General features: G+C 48.0%; 1 protein-coding gene across 1 annotated transcript in view; it reads left to right on the forward strand.

Annotated features, from left to right (window-relative positions):
- Positions 1–26,044, forward strand: part of ICE2 (interactor of little elongation complex ELL subunit 2) — a gene marked incomplete at its 3' end in the record, with an annotated part of 175,514 nt that overhangs the window by 89,015 nt on the left and 60,455 nt on the right. The window contains 4 exon segments of the mRNA XM_082253504.1: positions 4,350–4,566; positions 4,772–5,239; positions 6,798–6,976; positions 9,237–9,366. Coding sequence (XP_082109630.1) covers positions 4,350–4,566; positions 4,772–5,239; positions 6,798–6,976; positions 9,237–9,366 — 994 coding nt within the window.

Raw genomic sequence — 26,044 nt, forward strand, 5'->3', positions numbered from 1 at the left:
AAGAAAGGGGGGCCCGGACACCCCAGAGGCACGCCCCCCCCATCCAGGGGCGGGAGGGAGGACGAACCCACCAGGGCGGCCGTGCCCCCCCCCCCCCCCCTCAGCAGGGAGACAACATGGAAAAAAAATAAATAAAACCAAAATGATCTGTGACAACGGAGTTCAGGCCATCAGGGCAAGGTGAAATAGGTATAAACAAGGGGTGGTCGTCAATACCACCCATCCCGCTCCTACCCAACCTCCGCCGTAAACGCGACGTCAGCCAGGATTGACAGGGCCGGGAAAAAACATTATGAAACACATAAAACAGGCAATTAAAAGTGAAATGGAAGCAGGTGGAAAAAGATCTCGATCACACTTCAGGTCTTGCGTTTGCTCTTCTTAGTGGATGGAGTGCCCCGATGGGACCAGACCGGGGACAGAAGACGATCAGGTAGGGCAGCTTGTGGCGAAGAGCGTGGTTCCCTGGATAAGATGCCCAGCTCCAGAAGCAAGTCTTCCCCGTCATGGAAGTTAGAAAACGAATAGTTCTTGCCATTATAGGGAAACGAGAGCCGAAAAGGGAAGGACCATCGATACTGGATATGGTGGTTTATCAATTGTTGCAGTAAAGGCTTGAGGGTCCGGCGCTTCTGCACCGTGGAAGGGGCCATATCCATGAAGAGCTGTATTGGGGAGCCAAACAGGGTGAGGTCCTGGCGATTCCTAGCTGCAGACATCCTCTTCTCTTTAATTTTGTAGTAATGCAGCTTCAAAATGATGTCGCGAGGGAGACCGTCTTGCCGTGGTGCAGTCAGGGCTCTATGAACCCTATCCACTTCAAGTTGATGAGGGGAAATGTCAGGTATCAAGTCCTTCATGAGGTCATGAGCCGCCGTCTCCAGGTCCTGATGCGTCTCGGGGAGACCTCTGATGCGCACATTGTAGCGGCGCGATCTATTTTCAAGAAATTCGATTTTAGAGTACACCTCCTCCAACCTGTCATGTAGTTCAGTCACTAGTTTAGTATTCTGGTTAACCCTTGTCAGAGAGCCGTCCACCTTGTTTTCAATAATGTCCAGCCTTGCCCCAAAACTTTGCAGGTCCTGTTTAATATCGGTAGTAATTATGGAGCACGCCTTGGATAGTTCCTGCTGCAGCATAGTGGAGAAACGTGCCAGTAAAACTGCATCCCCCGAGTAGGGGGCCGGGGGGGGGGGGAGGGGCGCCAAATCCACACCCGGGGGCTAGGTTGGCTGAATAAGGAGTCTGCTCTATCAGTCATATTCCGGTCCATTGAGGAGCCTGGGGAGCATGATAGTTCAGGCCTACCGTGGGAGGTGGCGGGGGATGGGGCCTGGAATCCCGTCGCGGCACCCGGACTCCCCTCCGATCCCCCCGATGTCTGAGAGGAGAAGGGGTCTCCTACGTCCTCCCCATAGGGGGAATTAGCTGCCAGGTTGGGAGATGTGTGGTCCGGAGGTCTCTCCAGGGCCGCGTCCCGGCCGCTCCGTGCAGTCTGCTTGCCTGGCGCCATCTTAGGCAAGGGTGTTTTGCCAGCAGAGGTAGGCCTTGAAGCGTCCCGCTTGCCGCCCTGCTTGTACTGCCTTTTTCTGGGCAATCCAGCAGTCCCCCGCCTCATGACAGACTCACCGTCTCCCTGGATGTCTTTCGGGGCGCTCGCACTGTCCCCTGCCGCTGATGGTAGCTGGTTTGTAGCCTGTGGTGTGTGGAGCACGACTAGGACATGTCCTCTCTCGTGCCCGCTCGCATGCGCACTATGCTGGTGTTTTTTTAAGAAAGCATTGTTAATAGTCAGTGGGGGTAAAGGTGACCATAGGAGCATCCTTGTATTGTGCCCCACTATAGGAACAGAAGAATTGTGCTTGTCATAGACAGACTGATTAAATAACGTAAAGTGCAGTTCCATCTAAAAATGTTGTGTTTTTTTAGTAATTTCAGAAAGACAGTGGAAAAGTTAGAACCTCTGTGTGGGCTATTTTCCTATCTGTGTCTTTACGGAGATTTCCTCACACTTCCTATTTTCATGTAGTTGGGGTTTTCGCAGGAACAGAAAATTGATGGAAATTATATCCAAAGTGGAGACTTTTTTAGTTAAGCGGAGAAGTGTCAGCTTTTTGTTGCAGTTGTCTCCTAGTTCTGGTGAAACCATTTCTCCTCACATTTTTATTTTTTCTCTTAAAAGGTGAACTAACCCTTTAAGGTGCTGTCTTAGTCCACTTTAATAGTACTTGCAATATGACCACAAAGCCATACCCAGCATATTGCACATTTTTATGCAATATGTATTCATGTAGATTTTAATTCAGCACCCCACTTACATGGACTGGCAATCCACTGGGTTTCCAAATGATATTTTTGTAAAGGGAACCACTAGTGGAAGCAGTGTAGTGGAATGACATGGTATAATGCAGCATGAAAGTTGAGCACCTTTTGGGTTTGCACAACATCAAGAACTGTGATCGTGACCAGTGACCGTTTATTCTGAAGCTGTTTACTCACTTGGAAAGACAAACTAAAAACCTATGGTGAACAAGGCCTCAAAGTACCGTAAAACAGACATGTTTGTGCTCGACATTCAGACCCCTAGTGATGCTTTATCAATTAGACACCACTAGGTGGCACATGTGCTATACAGAACCAGCACTATCAGCAAGGCAGTCATGAGATGATTACAATGGCAGTATATGAAGAACTTCTAACGCTAGCTAAAATTAGAGCCGGTTCACACTACTCCGACTCAGTCGCCCCATGTAGGAGCGACATTTTAGCGCCGACTTTAGCGCGACTTTGAAGAGACTTTGAAGAGACTTAAATGATAGGCGACTTTGTCTGTGGGGAATGCCTGAGCAATCTTTTTCTTCTTCCTGGAAAGTCTGATCACAATCGGTTGAAAATAGATAAGGATCCAACTTAGAGGCGACTCCCTTTGAAGTCTATGTGCACAAGTCGGATAGAGGTCGCCTTGAAGTAGTACAGGAACCTTTTCTGAAGTCGGAGTGACTTCAGTAGTGCATATTAAGACGGCTCTCATTCATTTACATTGAATTTGTAATGACAAGAGACTTGGGGCGACTTGAGGGCACACAAGTCACGTCCCAAGTCGGAGTAGTGTGAACCGGCTCTCAGTCTCCGTTCACATTAGGTCGCTCCGACTTAGGGGGCGACCTGTGAAGTCGCGTGCAGCGCGACTTCGGCGCGACTTGCACGGACTTCACATAATAGAAGTCAATGCAAGCCGCCTCCAGGTCGCACCGAAGTAGTACAGGACCCTTTTTCTAAGTCGGAGCGACTTGTGTCGCTCCTATTAGAACGGCTCCTGTACTACACAATGGGAGCATGAGGACCGCGACTTGTCAGCCTGACAAGTCGCGGTCTAAGTCGTACCAGTGTGAATGTACTTTAGCTAGACTATGTTTTGTATTGTTTTTACTTCTCATGAAAAAAGGTCTGCTAAACTCTGTATGTCTGAATTGTGTTTTTAAGTGTCAAGCAGGGCAAGTAAACTTTAAATAGTGGGTCCCTGCATTTACCTTGAATCTGAACTCCAGGAATTCAGCTACTTTGTAAAGTGTGCTTAATTAAAAGGGATTAAGTCCATCGAGATGCAACAAGGTGCTTCATGGATCTCTCACTAATTTACAGTTTACATTTTATACTTTTGGGGCTCCAACCCTCTGGTCTTTTATCTTCTGAGGCCGCAGAGTCACATGTGCCCATTTTGCCCCTCTCTCCTCTCTTCTCCCCTCCCCCTGTTCAAGCACAGAGCACTTTGTATTGAAAGTGGTTGTAAAGACTGAAGGTTTTTTTATGCATGACGGTAAAAAAATCTTCTGTGTGCTGCTCCCCCCCACAGCACCCCCGAATACTCACCTGAGTCCCCTCTTGATCCAGTGATGTGCACGAGCGTCTTGGCTGTCCTGGAACTCCATCTCTACTTTTGCTCCCACTGCTGTCAATCACAGCCAGTGAGCCAATGAGGAGAGAGCGGGGGCGGGGCTGAGCAACGGCTCTGTGTCTTATGGATGCATAAAAGCAAGCACACACTGGTCAAGGGGGAGGAGCAAGGAGCGCCGCAGGGGACCCAAGAAGAAGAGGATTGGGGCTGCTCTGTGCAAAACCATTGCACAGAGCAGGTAAGTATAACATGTTTGTTATTAAAAAAAAATCTGAACCTTTTAATATCACTTTAAGGGAATTCAGTAACAGAATGCAAAGACTTCTGGGATTGAACAGTTGAGGGGAGATTTACTAAAAAAGACCATGTTCTTTAACATGTTAGATGAAGCTTCACTCCTTTTTGTATTCCCCCGCATTCCTCATTTTTTTTGTTCTTGTTACTCTTTCAGGCAGACAGAGTGTACGCAGATAGGAAACCTGCATGTGACCGCAAGGAAGTAGATTTTGAGAACGATGTGACAGAACTGGAAACTTTTGGATCCATGAAAGTTGATAAGTCAGATGCTGCAAAAGACCAGTCTCCAGATTTCTTATCACAGCCCCCTAACAGCTCCCAGCTAGATGAGGGGAAAGAGGCTTTAAATAACACACCCCAAGTTAAGATAGGTAATTTAAATTGATGAACTTTGTAATGAATCTACAATATCTGTAATACAATAATGCCATGGTTTTTCAGTGTCGGTGTGTTTCCCCAGAGCTGGCAATTAGCTTGAAACTTTCAGGATGGAATGGAGTCTGATGGATGACTTTTTTTTTTTTTTTTCGTAAAAAACCTAAAAATATATCAAACCTTATTTATTTTATTTTTAAGGTATTGATTCAGAGCGAATTGAACAAGAAAAGAGCAGTGGGCAGGTGTCAGATATGTCTGAAACCAGCAGTAAATCACAAATCATCCAGTCCTTCACCAGCAGTGATTCTCACAGTGATTCTGATGAGGATAGACTTGTGATTGATGATGACTGTAACAAAAGCATTGGGGAGAGACCTCCTTCAATGAGTGGGGCCACCACTTCCTCTCCTGCACAAATACAGCAACAGCCACCCAAAAAGAAATCTAGGAAGATTTCAAGTGACGTTGACCCATTGGGGCAGATCCTGAAAATGCAAACACAGCTTCTGAAACCTGGGACAAAGAAGATGGAGCACACAAGCACACAAAATGCAGGGAAGAAAGAACAGCTGCCTCAAAACCCAGTGCGCTGCCAGCCTGCAGCCGTTTTGGTTTCTGATTCATCACAGGAGACTCAGAGGAAAAGAACTGCTGATCTCTCCAGAGGTAATGAAAAATGTAGGCTTTGTCACCTCTGTGTTTCTCATTTCTTCACTAATATCTTGCCAGAATACAGATGGTATATTTACAGCATTAAAAATGGAATGATTAGAACTCATGTCCTTATTTTATTGCTATATCTAACCTTACTTTCTATCCCAGAAACACTGCAAGGAATCTGGAAATTCCCCAAAAATAGGAAGAAATGTTACCTTTGACAATTGTCACTTGAACAGTTCTCTATTTGGAGATGACCCCTAAGTTCCTGTTGCAGTGACAGTTGTGAAAATTTTTGATTTTCCTCTCACTTTCTGTTTTACTAGCCATGGTCATCCGAACAGAAAGTAAAAGTGAAACTCTGAAACGAGGGCACAAACTGAGCTTTTAACCTCTCCCCACTCCAACCAAAAGTAGAAAACATATTCTGTCTGGAGTTCCACTTTATATCCGCTACCATCGCCAGGGATTACAATTGAAGGGACTGAGAAATGTTTTTTTTTAATCTTTGGCCTGGCTGTTTGTAAAGCTCTACAGCTGTTATGTGAAATGTATGAATAGGCACTCCAATTATTATATTACTATTTCATTAACCTCCCTGGCGGTATGATTATTTCAGATTTTAGGTGCTGAAAGCGGTACAATTATTTTGCATGTAATTCTTAAGGACGAGCAGCCCAAACCAACTATTTACATATGTTTGTGTGTTTTTACTTTTTTAATTTTCCGCCGGTTCCACCCCCCTGTGACACGACGCTCGCAGGGAATGGAACCCGAGGCACACCGCATCAGGCGGAAAATCCGGCCGCCGTACACTGCCAGAATACATCGCAGGATCCTGGTGACAAGGTTAGTAACCTCTTCCAGGATCCAGCGACTTCTCCCTGGCAGTACCCTGAGTGTGGCTCGGGGTTACCGCTAATGGCACTGAAATTCCACCCGAGCCACACTCGGGAATACCGCCAGGGAGGTTAAGTAGCAGCCTCTTGTTGTATATGTCATGACAGGTAAGTCTTTCAGTTTCAGTGCCATATCTCATTTATCTAAAAACTGCATGTGTATGTTTGCAGTTCTTTTTTGTAACTGCTTTTGTTGGTGCCAACATAAAATCGCTGGTGCAGGGTGCAGAGCATCTAGCTTGTCATGTATGATCTTCTTCATGGTCATATCTGACCTTTTCTTAATGCCTCTGCCTAATTGGCTTTTTACAATTGTTTTTTTTTTTGTCTTTTCAATTTCTATGCAAATCTATCTATCCTATCTACCCTATATACCCTATCTACACTAGCTTATCCTATCCTATCTTATCCTGTCCTATCCTGTCCTATCCTATCTGTCCTATCCTGTCCTATCCTGTCCTATCTTATCTGTCCTATCCTGTCCTATCTTATCTGTCCTATCCTGTCCTATCTTATCTGTCCTATCCTGTCCTATCCTATCTGTCCTATCCTGTCCTATCTTATCGGTCCTATTCTATCCTATCCTATCTGTCCTATCCTATCTGTCCTATCCTATCTAGCCTATCCTATCTATCTATCCTCTTCTTACGAGAGTCTTTTCCATTTAGTTTTGCTGCCTAACGATCTCTTGGCCTTAGAAGAGGATGAGAGTGAGTACACCGTGCCACCTGATGAGAACCTTGTATACAAACTCTTCAGTCTGGATGACATCCTCCTGCTGCTTCAGAGCACTGTTCATACTAATCTTACAGCAAGGAGCCGAAATTCAGAAAAAGTGACTAAAAAGGTGGGTTGTCTCTACTTAACGGACAGACTTACAACCAGTATTTTTTTCACTGCTGTGGAATCTGTAAAGCTTAAAGCCGTTTATTCAACACATTGTTGTACCCTTTGGCACTCATCGGGGGAAAGCTACATAGACACTGGTAGTTGGATGTCCTAACCCAGGGGTGTCAAACTCAATTTTTTTGCGGCCCGCATCAGCTTTATGGTTGCCCTCAAAAGGGCCGGTTGTATCTATAAGACTGGAAGTCCAGAGCATCCCCTACCCTTACATAAGATGTCAAGAGCCTCCCAACCCTCCCTTACTTCACAGTGCACCCCCCTTACCTTTTGCTGCTGCTGAGAAGCTAGAGGCATTGCTGGAAAGCAGAAAGTACAGGGTCTGGAGGAGGGCTGAAGCTCTCCTGCAGAGATGTAAGGGCCACATGAAATGGCCTGGAGTGCCGGATTTAGCCAACAGGCCTTGTGTTTGACACGTGTCCTAACCACCTACAAATTGTATGCATGTGTATTCCATCGGCGTGTTTAATAATATGGCCCAACCATGCATACTCATGTGCACTTGCTCTATTTCTGGGAAAACAATAGTGATTAAATCTATATGAGCCTTCCCAATAGCACATTTCTAGGAGAACGTCTGGGGCTGTCTGCTGCTACACACACAAATGTAATTGTGTATATTGTTATTACCATGTATCACATCATTAATCACAAGGAAGACTATTTACAGTGTGTGATTTTAGTGACAGGATAATATAGGACCTAAAGGTGCTTTTAATAATGTTATGTTACCTGGCGCTCTCTAGGTTTATATTGACAGCTTGATTTGTCATTTATGCTTGACATGAAATATAAAATTATAGGGAGTCGTAGTATTAAACCAGCAGTCTTTTTTTTTTTTTTTTTTTTAGCTTAAACACATTCAACACAATTTAAAAAAAAAAAAAAACCTTTCCCAGTAAACTATTTAAAATTCTTCCCCAGCACTTGCAATTTACAACTTTTATTGCTGCTGGGTCCTGCTTTTTCTACTGCTTCCCTGAACTTCCGGTCTTCATAGGAAAGAGTTAACAGTGGACAGTGCAGTGTCAAGCTAGTCTGTTAATTTAGAAAGGAGGGGAGGGAGTAGCAGGGGATTACCTTGCCATCCTAGGCCCTGGGGTGCCTAAATTCACTAAATTGTATATTTACAGGAAGTGGATTGACAGAAATTACATATCGCATGAGGTATTTTTATAAAAAATATCTTGAGTTGGCCCCTATGTATTTCTGCACAATGTATAGAACAGAGTTCTCAAACCGGTTTTGTACCTTGAGAAGTCCCCAGGTGTTACGCCGCTATCTAACCATCAATTGCATTGCATCCCCACCTAGCAGACCCTTTTTTTTTATACTTTCCAACGATGCAGAGCGATGCAGTGAAGCAGCAAGTGTCTCTGCTGTTCTTTTCCACCCCTCCTATCTATCCCAGGTGCTTGTATGTAACCTCACATGGGATGGACTAAAAGGGGGGCAAGCGGGGAACAGCACATCACATCAGGACTCACTCTTTTGCGTCACTCTGCATGTGATGGGAACAACTCCCGCAAAGTGCCCAGCTGGTCCCCCTGTTTAACGTGCCCATTTCTGACCCCCCCCTTTACTTTATGTAACGTGAACCTAGGCAAGGATTTAAAGCTAGAGAACCTGCCTACTCAGTAGGGCCCCTTTCACACTTGATTGACCTGAAAGTCGCGTGACTTTGACGCGACTTGAAGCAATGCCTGTGTAATCTTGAGGTCTATAGACCTCAAGTCGCATCAAAGTCCAGCTAGGGTGGTGCAGGCACTACTTTGAAGTTGCTGCGACTTGAAGTCTCACAGATATGAATGGTACTTATTGGAAATCATGGGTCACGACTTGTCATGCGACTTTGCAGTCCCGAGTTGCAGGACAAGTTGCACAAGTGTGAAAAGGGCCTAAGTGATTAAAGCAGCTGCTGACAGTGCTTAAAAAAAACCTGAGGGTTTAATATAACTTTAAGCTGTGACCAATTCTACGCTCAAGTCCATCTTGTTTTTCTAGATTTTTCCTTTTTGTGTTTGGGAAGGTGCTAAAGTGTGCTGGAAAGGTTTGGCACTGTAATGTTAGAAGGTTACGCTATGGCTAGCAGCAACAAGTTTGACTGTTTTTGTGCTGCTTCTTTTTATTCTGTGTTTTAAACCCTCACTTTGGTGATTTGTTACTTGTTTGGTGATCTAGGATTTCTGTTTTTTTTCTCTTAGCAAACTCCTGTTTTTGTGCTCACCAAGATGGATTACCAGTATTGTTATGGGGTAGAGTCCCTGACAGAGAGCGAGAGCTGCCGACTGTGGACTGAAAGCCTAGTACACTCTAACTGTACACTTTATGTGGGTGAGTACATTTTTCACAATTATACATAGTTTTGGAACTCTTGCCTGTAATGGTGGGAAGCTTGTTAGTGATGAGATATCAAATAACTGGACTAATTAAAGTGGTTGTAAACCCTTACATATACCAAGTGAAGTGACTGGCCTCGGGTGATAAACCGAGATGAATCAAATCCTTCCACATAAGTTGTACCTGTTTATCTGCAGTTCATTCAAAGTACAGAATTTAAACAGCTCGTCCAGAAAACCAGGAGGTGGGGGGAGCTAGAGCACAGAGGAACAGAGCTGAGGCTGTCAGTCAGCTCCCCGTCACTTTTTTTCGCTTAATGTCAGGAAAACTTGTCAGAACTGACTCATGCAGATGGCAGAGAAATGGGACAGCAGACAGAAAAGGATGCTTATTGCTCTGGATTGAGACAATTAAACACTATATAGGGATATGCTTTGTGCATATCCCTAGAAAGCTGGAGGAATTGTCGATGGTCTACGAGTGTAGTGATCAGCAGGGTGGGGGACTGCTGGAGCATTTTACACCCTAAATATGAGTGTAACATGTTCTAAAGGTGAACTTTTAGCCTTTAACATAACCACTTGACCTGTCGTAGGAACTTGTTAAAAAAGTGCTGACTATGCATACTTCTAGATAAAACATGGCAAGCTATGAAAACTCACAAGGGTTTTGAAGTGTTTATGCAATATTCTCCATTATGGAATCATTTTAGATTGTAAGCTCTAACGAGCAAGGCCCTCTGATTCCTCCTGTATTGAATTGTATCGTAACTGTACTGTTTGCCCTAAGTTGTAAAGTGCTGCGCAAACTGTTGGCGCTATATAAATCCTATATAATAATAATAAATCAGAATATGGGGGAGCCTCTGTTTTTACCTGGTTATCAGTAACACACCTGTATTAGAGTGCCCCCACTCTGAATGAATGGGACAGCAGCATTATTAATCTGGGGGAGAGGGAGTGTTAGATGTACTAGCAGATTTAGATACTAAGAAAATTGAAGCTGAATCCCAGATAACAATTTTTACGAAGTGTCACGTGTTTTTTTTTTTTTTTTTTATTGTGATGGAATAAAGGTTTTACCTACATAAAACCTGATCATTGTAAGCACCCCTGTCAGTACTAAATGGTTTGTCTCAACCCTCCAACTACTACATCAGGACAGCTTCTTCTGTTGAAAAGCAACAGATGTAATGGCTGGATGTCCAGGCGAAAATAATAGAAACCAAGCCTAAAAAAGAAAACGAATGCAGCCAATACATCTAAGAATTGGTAAGCTTTAATATAATATTTGCTTTTGGCCTAAAAGCAAATATTTGCTTTTTGTCCGCTTTAACAAATGAACAGGATTTAAACTTTGGTATAATAGAAGAGTTAAATATTTGCCCAAATTTATTAGAGTGGTACTGTTAGGACATTTGAGCAATTACGCTCTAAATTTTACATCCTGCACTGATACTTTTTTTTCAGTATTTACAGTGAAGGCACACTATCCAGGCGCGAATGCATACTTGTATAATGCTGCTACAACCATTATCTGTTGTCAATATATTAGCACCCTGTGAAACCAAAAAAGGGCTCAATCTCGCAGATCTACAGTCATGGTCAAAAAATATTGGCATCCCTGCATTTCTTTAAAATAATGCACCGCTTCGCCCAGAAGATTCTTGCAATTACAAATGTTTAGATATTCTCATGTTTATTTCTTTTCTTTGTATTGACATGACACAAAAAAAGTGGAGAAACAAAAAGCCAAATCAAAATGTTACACTAAGTACTATCAATCTGCAGAATAAAATGTAAATGTTTTCCCCGCAGTAATGGTACCTGTGTTCAAACTCTTACTGATCAAATTTGAGAAAATTTTATTTTTTAATGTTTTTCAAATTTTTATTCCTTTTTCCCCTAAAAATGCCAATGAATTGAAAAAAATTCTCAGAGGACCTTGGAATAAGGAAAAAAAGCCATGTTTGTGTGCCTCCCCCCCCCCCCCCACCCCCCAAAAAAAAGTGTCATTTCTGTATCATAAGTAATTAAAAAGTTATAGACTTATGAATAGACACATGGCGGAAATGTGAAAATATGGCCTGGTCCATAGGGGGTAAACAGGTGTGAGAGCCGAAGTGTATATACTTTCTCATGCTCTTGATATCATCAAACACATAAGGATGCAGGACATCAGTCGAAATTTTCAGTACTTTCAAATCTGTACAAGTGCAACTTTATTTCATCTTAATACACCTTCAATTTACACAAACAGAATATTTTTTCACGCGGACTGTGCACAAGTTATCTAAAAGTTGGAATGTGGAATAATGAGAGGAAAATTCTTTTTTTTTTTCTAACTTTTCCTAATTAAATCTTGGAAATACAAAGGTTGTATACAAATCTGATATCAAACCAAAGCCATAAAAATGTATGTTCGGGTAGACTATAAAAGCTTGCAGTTATTTGGTAATGTAATCAAGACTTCTCCAAAACCAAAAAGAATCTTGAACCAGTGTGTTATTTTTTTAAAATCTCTTTATAACCCTTTTACTAGGTTATCCTCAATAAACAAACTCGCATGCCCAGTGACTCCAGCAGTGTCTGTAATCCGCCACTTATCTGGCATACGGCTGGTCCCACACTGCCATGTTCCTTTTTTACATCATCAGGCATTTGCTTTCTGGTTCTTGCAACTGACCCACTGATGTGGCACCAGATCCTTCCACCAGCACTGTGTGGAAGGTAATGCCTCCTGATATTTGTAACTTGAATATCCTAGGAGGCTGCGGGAGCCAGGATTACATGTCATTCTTGCCCAAGGGATAATGGAGGCAGTGTGGACTGTGAATGAGAAAAAACAAATATCAAAAAGTTGGCTTTTGTAGATTGTGGAGGAGGAGGAGCACATAAAGTGGTATTTTCTCTATCGCTCATTGACAGACGGTAGTCCTCGGTGATACAGCACCTTCGGGTTATGTTGCCTCCACAGGAGCAGGACTAGACAGGAAATTAAAATGCTCTGGCCACACCCTAGGGGCAGTCCCAGAGGGTATATCCTCTCTCTCTCTGCCTCAGCAAATCAGTTATTTTCTGTCTAGTTAGGAGTAAGGACCTAGATACCTTGCTGGGATCTTCGGTCCTGGCAAGATTTTTTTCTTAAAAAGATTTTTTAGACAGCTTTTTTCTCCAGTGTTCCTGTGAGATCTTCAAGCAAGAAAGCTGAACTGGGCGACGGGCTGGATGTTGAGATCCGGTGGTCACCCCAGTTCAGCCTACGAGCGCGTGCAGGCCATAGCTCCGCGCTGGGTCGGCCGTGACAAAGTCCCATTAAGGGACTGACCCCGCGAGTTAAACGTCTCGCTGAAACGCCAAAGACCATGAGTCACGGCGTCCGTATTGGTCGACAGCCCTCCCGCCCCGGTGGAGAGGGGTACTGTCAGGAGTTGGTGCCCGCCTGGTTCCGGTATGGTGAGTAGTATGTTCCCCCTTTTCCCCCTGACGGGTCTTGTGGTGAACGTGGGCCCCTCTCTGTATGGTAAGATAGAGTCCCCCTCTATCCTATAACATGGCACAGATCCCCCTACTTTGAGTGTGATTTTATGTGCAAAAAGCCAGGAGGCTTGGTTTGGGAGCTAACAATCTAATTGTATACATGTTTAAAAGATTGTAATCAGTGGCAGTCTGGGAATCTTACTGTGATAAGAATAAGGTACCTACCAGTCAGAAGCCACGGACATGTAGACTGCCTTCCTAGTCAAATCTCCAGCTATAGCAGGCCTTCCGAACGGCCATGAGGTCCGCCAGGGCCGGTACCGCCAACCACGCCAAAAATCCCCATGCAGAGATAGTGTTGTGTGCCCTGCAGCACACCGCTATTCGGTACAGGCCGCCGCCATTTTTTTTGCTGGATTGCACGAGCCGCCATTTTGGCGTAGCCTCGTGTCTCCAGCATGGGGGCGGCCATGTTTGAGGTGATCCAAACACCTCGTGGAGCTAGGGGAGGCGCCGGAAGGCGTGCAGAGGGGCGGAGCCGCCTCCTTTCTTCCTGGGCAGCCAGCCAAAAGACTTCCTGTTTGTCAAGACAGCGCTGTAACCTGTTGCAGTTAAACTCTGAGCATCAAGTGGTGAGCCTGGGGGTCTATCTCTCTCTCTCTCTCGATCGATAGGGATCCCTAGCAGGTAACACTAAGGGGCTTTTGTAGCGCTGGGGGTCTGTGAAAAAAAAAAAAAAAAAAAGTTTTTTATTTTTGAATTATATTATCCGGGAAGTTACTGGAATAATCATGGACCCTGCCACACAAATTCCCCCACCTGTTTCCCTCGAGGGGGCCACGGGACCCGCCGGTGCACAGAGTGTAGAGGCATTTACAGCAATTTTGGAGTCTATGGTGGCTCGGGTGGAGGCGGCCTGTCAGGGACGAGGGTCAAGGAAGCGACCCCCGCCTACCCCTATATTATCTGACACCTCTGACTCAGATTCAGAGATGGTCACTGCAGTTGCAGGTCCCTCTGCAAGGGCTGTTACCTCAGGTAAAGCTCCCTCAGACAGTGAGGAGGACGTTTCTTCTCCCGCTATAATTCAGGAAGAAGCATTGGTGGACGCACTAGTTGTGGCAGTGCAGGAAACCTTAAAACTTGAGGTTTTACCGGCAGAAGCAACTGATACAGAGATTCCTTTTGGTACTAACAAGCCCATCAAAACGGTGAAGGTTTTTCCTGTACCCAAGTGTTTTGGTAATAAGATTAAAGGAGAATGGGAGCATTCTAAACGTACCTTTACTATTTCCAAGCGTATTGCTAGACGCTATCCGTTTGAGGAATCCATCATTAAGAAATGGACGGTACCACCAGTGGTGGATCCACCTATTTCCAGGCTGAATAAAGCCACGGTTATCCCAGTGGAGGACACTTCGTCCTTTAAGGATCCGGTGGATCGAAAGATGGAAGCAGAGTCCCACACTATCTTCTCTCTGATAGGGTCAGCATTTAGACCAGTAATTGTTATTGGTCTAGTTTCCCAGACACTTACGGAATGGGCGAGATTGGTACGCCAAGACCTTAGGGGAAAAGATATTCCCCAGGAAACATCTGATTTGATGGAACAGATTATACAAGGGCTACAGTTTATCTGTGACGCAGCCTTGGACACTACTCCCCTATTAGGGCATGCATCTATGTCAGCGGTAATCCTCAGACGTGTGCTGTGGTTAAAATGCTGGTCAGCTGACCTAGGTTCCAAAAAGACCTTGACGAATCTCCCCTTTCAGGGGAATCGTCTATTTGGGGCCACCCTAGATGAAATCATTAAGGATGCCACTGGGGGCAAGAGCACTTTTTTTGCCACAGGCTGCTAAAGCTAAGGGACCTCGCAACAAGCGAGGACCTTTCTTTACCGCCCATAAAGGGTTTGCACGCCCGGCTGGAACAAGCGGGAAAGGCAAGACTCCTCCAGGAGGGTTCAAGAAAGGCTGGTCGACAAACAGAGGACCAACTCAGCCAAACCCGAAGCAAAGGAGTACACAGCCTGAAGGTGCGCCCCCACCCGGTTTGAGGGTGGGGGGACGTTTTCACCGGTATTCAGGACATTAGATCGAGCATCAACTACTACTACCGGTGCGATTCTTCCCTTCCAACATTTAAGTACTACAGGGAGCGGTAGTCACCGTTCCCTGAATAGATCTTTTCCTTTACCTTTTCCTAAGATTAGTCTCAATTCCCCACAGGAATCGGATCTGGTTGACCAGACAGGCCAAGAAGCCTCTAGCCGGGTGACTTCGGTCCCTGAGGTTCAACCAGAAAAGATCACCCTTCCTGATAGCAATCAGGTATCTGATAAATGTGTGGGAACAGAAAACGACCAGACTTTCTCGGATGGTCGGGGCCAGATAGCTCTAGGGACGCCTGGTTCAGATCCAGTCAGCGCCAGTGGTCCTAGAAATTCTAGGCTGGCCTCGTCAAGCCGGCCTGGCCGACTTGGACAGGCTAGTCGCAGACGTTCCGTGGGAACTTCGTCTCAGGGAGTGTCTGTGGTCTCAAGGACCAATTTACCATCGTGCTTTACAGTCGCTGGTTTTAATGGCCTGGCCATTGAGACCCAAGTACTGAAGGACAGAGGTTTGTCAGCTTCAGTCATTCCTACCCTTATTAAAGCAAGGAAAGCGACTTCCAGCAAGGTCTATTATCACACATGGAAGACTTATATTGCGTGGTGCGAATCTTTAGGATTTCCTCCACGTACCTATTCGGTGACTCGAATATTGGCTTTTTTGCAACAAGGGGTTGAGCAGAAGCTAGCCTTGAGCACCATCAAGGGTCAAGTTTCAGCATTAGCAATCTTCTTTCAGAAACCTTTAGCTACCAAGTCCTTGGTGCGGAATTTCATCCAGGGGGTGCGGCACCTGGCTCCACCAGTCCGCGCGCCCTTACCGCCCTGGGATCTTAATTTAGTTTTGTCGGTTCTACAGAAACCTCCCTTTGAAAACATCAGGGAGATTCCCTTGTTTATTTTATCCCAGAAGGTGGCCTTCTTGGTGGCTATCACTTCTGCTCGCAGGGTGTCAGAACTGGCTGCATTATCATGCCAGTCCCCATACCTAGTGATTCATAGGGATAAGGTAGTACTTCATCCTAAGCCATCCTTTCTTCCTAAGGTGGTTTCAGATTTTCATCTGAATGAAGATATTGTACTACCTTCCTTGTGTCCTCAGCCCAAGCATCATCGGGAACATGCGTTGCATTCCTTGGATGTGGTTCGGGCAATCAGAGTATACCTGAAAGCTACGGAATCATTCCGTAAGACGGATTCACTTTTTGTGATCACGGATGGCCCCAGAAAGGGTTTGCCTGCATCTGCCGCGACCATTGCCAAATGGATTAGACAGACGGTGGTACAGGCTTATTCTATTAAGGGTCAGAGTCCTCCGTTCCCTGTTAGGGCGCACTCCACTCGAGCGCTCAGTACTTCCTGGGCCTTTCGCCATCAGGCGTCAGTGGTCCAGGTATGTAAGGCGGCCACCTGGTCGTCGGTACATACCTTTACAAAATTCTATAAAATTGATGTGACGGCATCGGCGGATGCCTCATTTGGCCGCAAGGTTTTGCAGGCCGCAATATGAGGAGACCGGTGGTCTACCTCGAGAGTTTTTTTTTTTTTCTGTTTGAAAAATTTCTTTTTTGTTGAGTCTCATCATTTAGGATGAGCATTGTAAACTGCTAGTTGGCACCGGTTGGGCCTTCTAGATTGGGATTTGATTTCCATTTTCCCACCCCTCATTTGTGATACTGCTCTGGGACGTCCCGAAGGTGCTGTATCACCGAGGACTACGTCTGTCAATGAGCGATAGAGAAAAATGGATTTTTGTAAAATCTTACCGTAAAATCCTTTTCTCTTAGCTCATTGACAGACGTAGTCCCCGCCCCTCTGTTTTGGAGTTGGGTTGGGTTAAAATCTCTAAAGACTGCTTTTTGACATAACTGATTTGCTGAGGCAGAGAGAGAGAGGATATACCCTCTGGGACTGCCCCTAGGGTGTGGCCAGAGCATTTTAATTTCCTGTCTAGTCCTGCTCCTGTGGAGGCAACATAACCCGAAGGTGCTGTATCACCGAGGACTACGTCTGTCAATGAGCTAAGAGAAAAGGATTTTACGGTAAGATTTTACAAAAATCCATTTTTTGTGCGAATATCGGCCAATACTTTTTCAACTGTGGTTACTAGAATTCCTACCTATTACAACCATTATGTAGACAGTTGCATTGCATCGGTCTTTTAGTGCTATGACAAAACTTCTGATAGTTGGCAGTTCTATCAGTCTATTTTGACATTACTGATAACAGTCTCAGGAGTGAAAACAATTCTCCCAATGTATGTGGGTCACACAGGTTTTCTGGTCCACAGTGCCATTATCAGAACACATTTGTAGCCCAGAGTAGCAACACTGAAATAGCTAGGAATTGAAAGAATTATAGGCAAAACTTTTCATTTTGAATAGAGCAAGGGAAAGTTTTTTTTTTTTTTTTGCCATCTTTGTCCAATTGGGGAGATTTACCGCCACTTCTTGTCCCATAGCCAAAACAGGGAGTGAGAGGAAATACTGCAAATTAAGAGAATCCTTTGGGCCCCCTCAGGTCACCAGAACTACTGTCCCCATCAGAAGATTTCCCATCTATGACTTTTCTGGGGACAACCCAAAATTTGGGGTTTTCTTTTACTTTAAATTTGAATAATAATGATAAACAGGACAACTAGAGAGGGTGAATCTCGAACGGGGACACAGACAGCAATAAAACCAATAGGTGTTCTTTTTTTTTTTAAATAATCTTTATTTAACAAATTCAAAACAACATACAGAAATATAAAATAGCAAAGAAGTGCATAAATGCATGTAGGAGAAAAAAAAAAAAAATACAGAAAAGGCACAATCGGCATTCTGTTCAGTCCGGACATCATTAGTGAAACAAAAACAAGTCCATAGGGGTCAATTAATCAGATATTGTGAAAGCGTGTGCCAATATCGGCCAAACAGCAAATACAATTATGGACCCCCAGGATGCGCTGTCTGTCAGTGCCGCCCAAAAAAAAGGGGATCCCCGCAGAGGAGGCCGGAGGGCCCGACAGACACCACACACAGTTCCAGCATCTGTACACATTAACGTCCGTGTTACAGTTTATACAGCCGCAGAATCGGCTACTGGCCTCAGAGAGACAAGAGAAAAAAAAAAGGGGGGGAAAAAAAGAGGGGGGGGGAGAGATAGTATAGGGGAAAAGACAAACACGAAGGATAAAACAGGTAGAGAAAGGGAGGTCCGGGCAGGGGGCGCGGGCCCCAGGCTGGAGAAGACCAGAGTCCTAGAGTTCAGCCGCTAATATTAGGAGTGTGTTCATCCGAGATCTCATCAGAGTAATACATCCACCCCGTCCAAGTGTCCTTAAAGCGTTCCTCCCTACCCTGTGACGTGAGAACACGTCTTTCGGCTTCCATCACTAGGTTGACCTCCTTTTTCCATTCAGAGAGCGTGGGGCAGGCGGAACTCCGCCAATGTCTCGGTATGAGGCACTTGGCGGCGTTCAGCAGGAAAGGAACTATACTACGTTTGTATCGTTTGATCGAGGAGTGTGTATCATGGAACAGGTATTGAAGGGGAGCACGGGAAGGAGGGGTGAGCGACAGCTTGGATACCCAAAGATGTACAGCGTCCCAGAAGGGCTGCAGTAGGGGACACTCCCACCAAATGTGGAGGAAAGTGCCCACCTGACCGCAGCCCCTCCAACAATGGGGGTCCGAGCCCGGAAATATCCGAGCCAACTTGGCAGGGGTCCTGTACCATCGGGCCACAAATTTATAGGCCGACTCCTGTATCCTGGTGCTAATAGAGGAGACATGGGTCAAACGCAGAATGCGAGAGAGTTGTGGAGGGGAAAATTCCACCCCCAGCTCTCCCTCCCATTCCTTCATGAAATAGGGAGGCGAGGAGGAGACCCCGCTCAATAACAATTTGTACATGTGCGACAGTAGGTGGCGGGACTCCGGAGGGTCGACAAACCACTTCTCGAAGTCCGAGAGGCCAGTTATCGGGCGTGGAGCAGTTGGGAGTGTGGCGAAAAAGTCAGTCAGTTGCCTATAGCGCCAGTCAGACATCGGAAAGTCGCCGAAGCGATCGCGCAAAGTCGCAAGGGGCAGCAAAGTGCCTGCCGGGGCAAATTTCCCGCAGTACAGTTTGCCATCAGCGTTCCAAGAGCGAAAAAAGCGTACATCCTCCCCCGGGGGGAACCAGGGAAATCCCCCCAGGGGAGCCAAAGGGGACACGCCGGAAGACATGGCGCCAGACGCATTAAGGCCGTCCCAGATGCGGAGTGTGGCCACAGTCAGGGGTGACGTCCAGGCCGACAGTCCACGATCGCCCGAAGGAATCCACGGGGCACCCGCAAGATTCCGGCCCGCCAGCGTTTTCTCCAAGGGGACCCAAGGTTTAGACTGACCGTCGTGCGCCCAATTCAGCATACGAACTCATGCCATAGCTTTATAGTACAATGTAACATCCGGAAGCCCGACGCCACCGTCGGCTTTCGTCCGCCTGAGGACAGCATAGGCCAAGCGGGGGCTCCCCTCCCTCCAGCCGAATTTTAGAAAAGCCCGCCGCAGACGTTTAAAAAAGGATACCGGTAAATGCATGGGGACCGTGTTGAACAAATAAATCAGCCGGGGAAGGATGGTCATTTTAAGCACGTTAATGCGGCCAAACCAAGTTACCGAGTGGGATGCCCACGATTCCAGGTCAAGATGGATACGCGCCAGCAGGTCGCCGAAGTTCTTGTCATATAGAGTTTTCAAGTCAGGGGAGATGTTCACGCCGAGGTATGGGAGGTAGTCCTCCCGCCATCTAAAGCCAAAGGATCGCCGTAGAGTCGAAGCCAGGTCGGGGGGTACATGAATAGGTAGCAATTCAGATTTGTCATAATTGACCTTGAAATTGGAAAGTCGCCCGAACAGATCCAGCTCTCGTACCAGTACAGGGAGGGAGAGCTGTGGTCGGGTAAGATAGAACAGCAGGTCATCGGCATATGCCGACACCTTATGCTCCGTACCACCCACCGTAACACCAGCAATGTCAGACAGTGCCCTCACTCTCCTCAAAAAGGGTTCCAAGGCCAGGGCGAAAAGAAGGGGTGACAGAGGACAACCCTGTCGGGTGCCATTATAAATGGGAAAGGGATCCGACAGCAACCCGTTCACCCTGACCCTGGCACTTGGGCCGTGATATAGGGCCAAGATCCACCCCAACATACGGGACCCGAGCCCCAGAGATCGAAGAACCCCCGACAGGTATGGCCAGGCCACCCTGTCGAAGGCCTTCTCCGCATCCAAGGATAGAGCCAGACAGGGAAGTCTGTCCAGTCCATGCTGAGCCCAGTGGAGCACATGGAGAGCCCGGACAGTATTGTCCCGGGCTTCTCGGAGGGGCATGAATCCCGCCTGGTCAGGGTGGATCAAGGACGCGATATGGTCTTGGAGGCGAAGCGCCATAATTTTGGCCAAAATCTTGGTATCAGCGTTGAGGAGAGAGATGGGCCTATAGCTGGCACAGTGGTGGGGGTCCTTACCCGGTTTCGGGAGTACTACAATGTGGGCCAACAGTGCCTCAGGTGGGAGGGGCCGTTCATCCGACACCGCGTTAAAGTAGGTACACATATGGGAGCCAAGAATGGGGAGCAGGGACTTATAATAGTGGTTTGTGAAGCCGTCCGGGCCCGGGCTCTTGCCTGCAGGCAAGCCAGATACCACCCTGCTCACCTCCGTCTCGGTAATGGGAGCCTCCAACTCCTCCAGGACCCCATCCGGGAGCCTGGGGAGTCCGGAGTCTGCTAAGTAGTCTTGAATATCGGACGGCTGTCCCCCCCCCAGCCCGAGGGAGATGGTACAGGGACTCGTAAAAGCGTTGGAAGCAAGTGGCTATGCGAGGGGAACTGACAACTTTGCCCTCAGGAGTCTCCAAGGCGTGGACATGACGGGCTTCCGACCTTTTATGTAGCATTCGGGCCAGCAAGCGACCGCACTTGTTCCCATGCTCATAAAAACGGTGTGCCCAGAAGCGCAGCTTATCCCGGGCCCGTCTGTCCAGGCAGGAAGACAAGGTGTACCTGAGCTCCTCAAGGGAACGAGCATCCTCAGGAGCCCTGGCACGCTTATGTTTGATTTCCAAATCGTGGATACGATCCAGCAAGTCAGAAATCTCCTGCTGTCGTTGCCGCTTCAATCGTGCACCGTGCGAAATGAGGACCCCCCTGATCACAGCCTTATGGCCCTCCCAGACAGCGGACGGGGAGACATCAGGCGAAGAGTTAAGCTCAAAATAGGAGCGCACCTCTCCAGTAACCTGATCCAAAATGGAGGGGTCATCCAGGAGGTTTTCATTGAGGCGCCACGTCCGGGTCACACGGTGAGCACTGGGGGGCGTGATCGTCAGGGAGACCGGGGAGTGATCAGAGAGGGTAATGGACCCAATCGAAGCGGCAAGGACAGAGTCCAGGTGGTACTGATCCACCATGAACAAATCCAGTCTGGAGTACATGTCATGAACTTTGGAGTAGTAACTGTAGTCCCTAACCCCGGGATTGAGGATCCGCCAGCAGTCTACCAAATGCAGGGCCCTGAACTGCCTCCGAAGGTGCTTCTGAGCTCGAAAAGAAAGAGGAGAGCATCCCGAGGAGGAGTCCAGGGAGGGGTCAAGTACCACATTAAAATCCCCCCCTAAGAGAACAATACCCTCCCGAAACCCCTTGAGCTTGGTAAGGGTTGAGGACAAAAAGGAGACTGTTCTAGAGTTAGGCGCATACACATTAGCAAGAGTGTACGTGTGGCCATGGATCGTACCCTTCAGAAATAGGAAGCGCCCCTCAGGATCCGTTAGGGAGTCCATGAGTACAAAGGGACATTGTTTGTGGATGGCTATGGCAACCCCCCTGGCTTTGGCAATTGGGGATACACTATGATACCACTGGGAAAACATCTGGGTAGGTAAGCGGGGAGTGGAGGAGGCAGTGAAGTGCGTCTCTTGTAAATAAAGCACATCAGGGCGCAAGTGACGCAGTTCCTGCCACATCCTTCCCCTCTTATTGGGAGAGCAAAGCCCCCGTACATTGCACGAGGTCACTCGCAATACATCAGCCATAAGACAGCGATGGGCAGTCGGCAAGAACCGGTAAACAACATGCGATCAAAGGCCTCGCCCCGATCAGCAAGGGAAGCAAAAAGAACTCCAAGACGCATTGCTCCACACCTCCACCGTGGGCCTCGGGCCCCCCCCCAGACCACCCAAGAAAAGGAAAAGAGAGAAGGGAATGGGAAAAAGAGGGGAGAGGGCAGGGGGGAGACAGACAGAAAAAATAGGACAGTGGAAACAATGAGTAGAAGAGAGAGCAGGAGACAAAAACCATCCCCAGCATGGAGCGCCATCCCGAAGGGACACGCCCCCTCAACCTCAAAAAAGAGGGGGCAGCTCCAACTAACCATAACCAAAAAAGAAGGGAGAAAAAAAACCCCTCAAGGACTCGGGATTACCCAGACCCACGGGGCCACCTACTGTGGGGTAGTGACTGAACCACCAGTGAGAGGAGCAATGCATCTCCGAGCCATTGAACATCAACAATGAAGTAAACATGACCTGTAGCCAGGCTGCGGGGGACCCACGGCCCCTGAGGGCCCCGGGTCAGCCCCAGTCCGCAGGGGGGAAAATCCCACCCTGAACTCATCAATATGTAAGTCAAGCATATTTAACAACCTAGTGCAAATACCACCATAACAATAGAGGGACCCAGACAAGCCCCCCATAGCAGCAGAAGTTGAGTAGAGCCCACCGACCGGCAAGTCTCTAGCGAGAGTGAGCAACGTTCAGTCGTGCTGGGAGGCCCGGGCGGAGCCCCGTCGCGAACCTCTGCGACGCTTCCCACCTTGCGAGGTGACCTGCTGCCACCGCTCAGGGCGTTGCGGCAAGGGGAGAGCACTCTGCAGTCTCCAGTCAGGAAAGTCTGTCAAGGGGACATCCAGGGCAGTACAGAAGCGTTGCAAGTCATCCTTGGTGCGGAGAACGGCCGACTTGCCATTCCTGGAGGCAGTAAGACGGAAGGGGAATCCCCAGCGATACACCACCTGGTGAGAGCGTAAGGTATCCAGTAGGGGGCGCAGGGAGCGCCGTTGCATAAGTGTTCGCCTAGACAGGTCGGGGAACAGAGAAAGTTGTGCGCCATCAAAGTCGATTACAGCCATAGACCGTGCAGCCTTCATAATGTCTTCTTTCACAGCATACTTATGTAGTTTGCATATGACATCCCGGGGTGGCTCCCCCTCTTTTGGTGGGGGAAGCAAGGCCCTGTGCGCTCTGTCAATGTCAATGATATCAGGGGCTCTGTTTCCCAAAATCTGGCGGAAAATACCCTGAACAGAGGGGACCAGGTCAGGAGCTCTGGTGGCTTCAGGAAGCCCCTGAATGCGGATGTTCTGGCGTCTGTCCCTGTTCTCATAATCATCAAGCTGATCCATAAGTGTATTAAGGACAGTGTCGTGCGTGCTAGCAGCCTCCTGAAAGGAGGACAGGGAATGCAGCATATCATCCTGGCCGGATTCCAGGGAAGCCACCCTGTGTCCCAGAGCCTCAGTGTCCGCCCTCAGCCCCTCCAATGCCTGAGTGACCGACTGCTCCACCGTAGTGGTGATCACAATCTCCGTCCTGGTCGGCAAGGCCTTAATGTGGGCCTTCCAGTCCCAGTCCTCCTCCGTGTCTCCAGAGTCTGTGGAGTGAGGTGACACCGCAGTATACGGCAAGAAGGGGTTGGGGCTGCGCCCCTGTACCTGGGATAGCTGTGTTCCAGAGGAGGAAGGTGGTCCCGGGAGCAGCGTGGAGGCCGGAGAGGATCGGGGCGCCGCTATCTTGGCCGCCTCGCGGCGGCTCCGAGGGGTTGCTGAGAAGAGATCGCGGAGGTCCGTGGAGCGTGCAGAGAGCCCTCCGGGGGGCTGGGAGGACGGTCGCTTCTTTGGTGGCATCACCAGTAGGTAAGTAGATGATCGGTGGTCGCTACAGGTCAAGCGGCAGGCTCAGGGAAGCAGGAGCTCGCACGAGATGCGTCCTCACACCATCACGGTCAGGCCACGCCCCCACCAATAGGTGTTCTAATCCATCTCCACTCCATGTACAAAACTAAAAAAAAAGAAAAGGTTTTGCCTTTTTAGGCATACCTTTTAAGTAATCGTAAAGCCCAAACATTTTTTACCTTAATGCATTCTTTGCATTAACCACTTGCCCACTGGGCACTAAAACCCCCTGTATGTATAGATCTAGTGGTCACCCCAGCTGGCCAACGAGCGTGCACAGACTTTAGCTCCACGCTGGGTTGGCCGCGACATATTCCCACTGGACGGGGACTGGCCCCGCGAGTTAAACATCTCGCCAGGTCGTATACGGCCGGGTCTAGGCCCGAGTAACAGCGTTCCTATTTGGCCGACAGCCCCCCCACTTCGACAGAGAGAGGTTCTGTCAGGAGATGGCACCCGCCTGTTCCAGTATGGTGAATAAATGTTCCCCCCTCTTCCCCTGGCAGATCTTGGGGTGGACGCGAGCCCTTCCCTTGAAACGGTCGGACCCTCGCAATCCGGGTTCCCTTCTGTCCTATCAAGCACTCCCCACCTACCTGCCTCCCCTCCCCCCTTCACTGCTGGGGGCTATTGGGCCTACTCCCGGGGGCCAGGACCACGCGGCAGGCCGCATGTGTGGGCGGGGGGTGCTGCCGGCGATGAACGAACGATCGTACTGGGGGGATCTCTACCTGTCACTTTGGGGCCCACCTTCCAATCGATCCCATTCTGGAGTCTGGAGGGTCCCCACGAGGGTCTTCAGTTGCTCTGCAGGGCGCACGGGGCCGCCATTTTCTTGTAGCTTCAGGTGCTGAGGAGATCGGTGGCCATCTTGGTACACCCAGCACGACCATTTTGCGGTGGCTTTTTCTAATAAGCTGGTGGATGCACTGATTGTACCTAAGACCCTGAAAATGGAGGACACAGCTGCGACAGAGGCACAGATTACGTTTGCCACTCGCAAGCGATTCAGAGCGGCAAAGGTTTTTCAATCTTCGCATATTTTGACGCCATGCTTAAAAGAGAAAGGGACCGCCCAAGGCGTTCCCCTGGGGTGCCTAAGCAGATTGCTAGATGCTACCCTTTTGAGGAGTCCCTTTATAAATAAGTGGACTGTGCCACCTATGGTGGTCCCTCCGGTCTCAAGACTGACTTAATCCCAGTGTAGGATTCTCCATCGTTTCAGGATCCGGCGGACGGAAAGGCAGAGTCTGTGGCCCGCAATATGTACCCCCTGGCGGGGTCTGCACTAAGCCGGTTGTTTACGGTTGCTCTTGTCTCGCAAACATTGACTGAATGGGCTAAGTTACTACACCGTGACCTGGCGGGGAAACCTCTTCCTCCTGCTTTTGCAGAGCTAATGCTGGGGCTGCAATTTGTTTGCAACGCCACGCTGGATATTGCTTCCATATGGGCCGACTGTCCGTTTCGGCAGTGGTCCTCCGGCGTATACTTTGGCTAAAGTGCTGGTCTGCGGATCCGTCATCCGACATCAAAGAAGGCCTTGACTGATCTACCTTTTCAAGGTGATCGCCTGTTTGGGGCTACTCTGGATGACATTATAAAAAGTCTCCGGGGGTAAGAGTATCTCCCTCCCATAGGCTAACAAGGGTAAGGATCCTCATTGCAGACGGGGTCCCTTCTTCTCAGCACACTCAGAGTCAGTCGATGGGTCGAAACCCGACCTAAGGATAAGGCCACCACAAGGCGAATGGGTTCTGTCTTAGGCAGAACACATACTACATATGAAACGATTCAGAGATTAGCCTGGTCACCTGTGCAAGGATGACGTGCATAATCGTGTGTGAGCGAACTACTTTTTAGGAGGTCATACGGCCCGGTTACCAGATCGAATTTCAATCCGTACCGCTGGTAAGATTTTTCTTTCCAATGTGCGACTGTACCCAAATTGCTTACAGGCTTTCTTTGGGGCAGTTCAGGACCTGGTACAACAGGGTGTAATAGTTCCGTGCGCAGAATGTTTTCAGGGTTTTTATTCAAACCTTTTTATGGCTCCCAGGAAGGAAGGCAAGATGGGTCCGATCCTGGACCTGGCGGCACTG

This window comes from Pelophylax lessonae (genome assembly GCF_965119305.1).
Source record: "Pelophylax lessonae genome assembly, chromosome: 4".
Classification (NCBI taxonomy): Eukaryota; Metazoa; Chordata; class Amphibia; order Anura; family Ranidae; genus Pelophylax; species Pelophylax lessonae.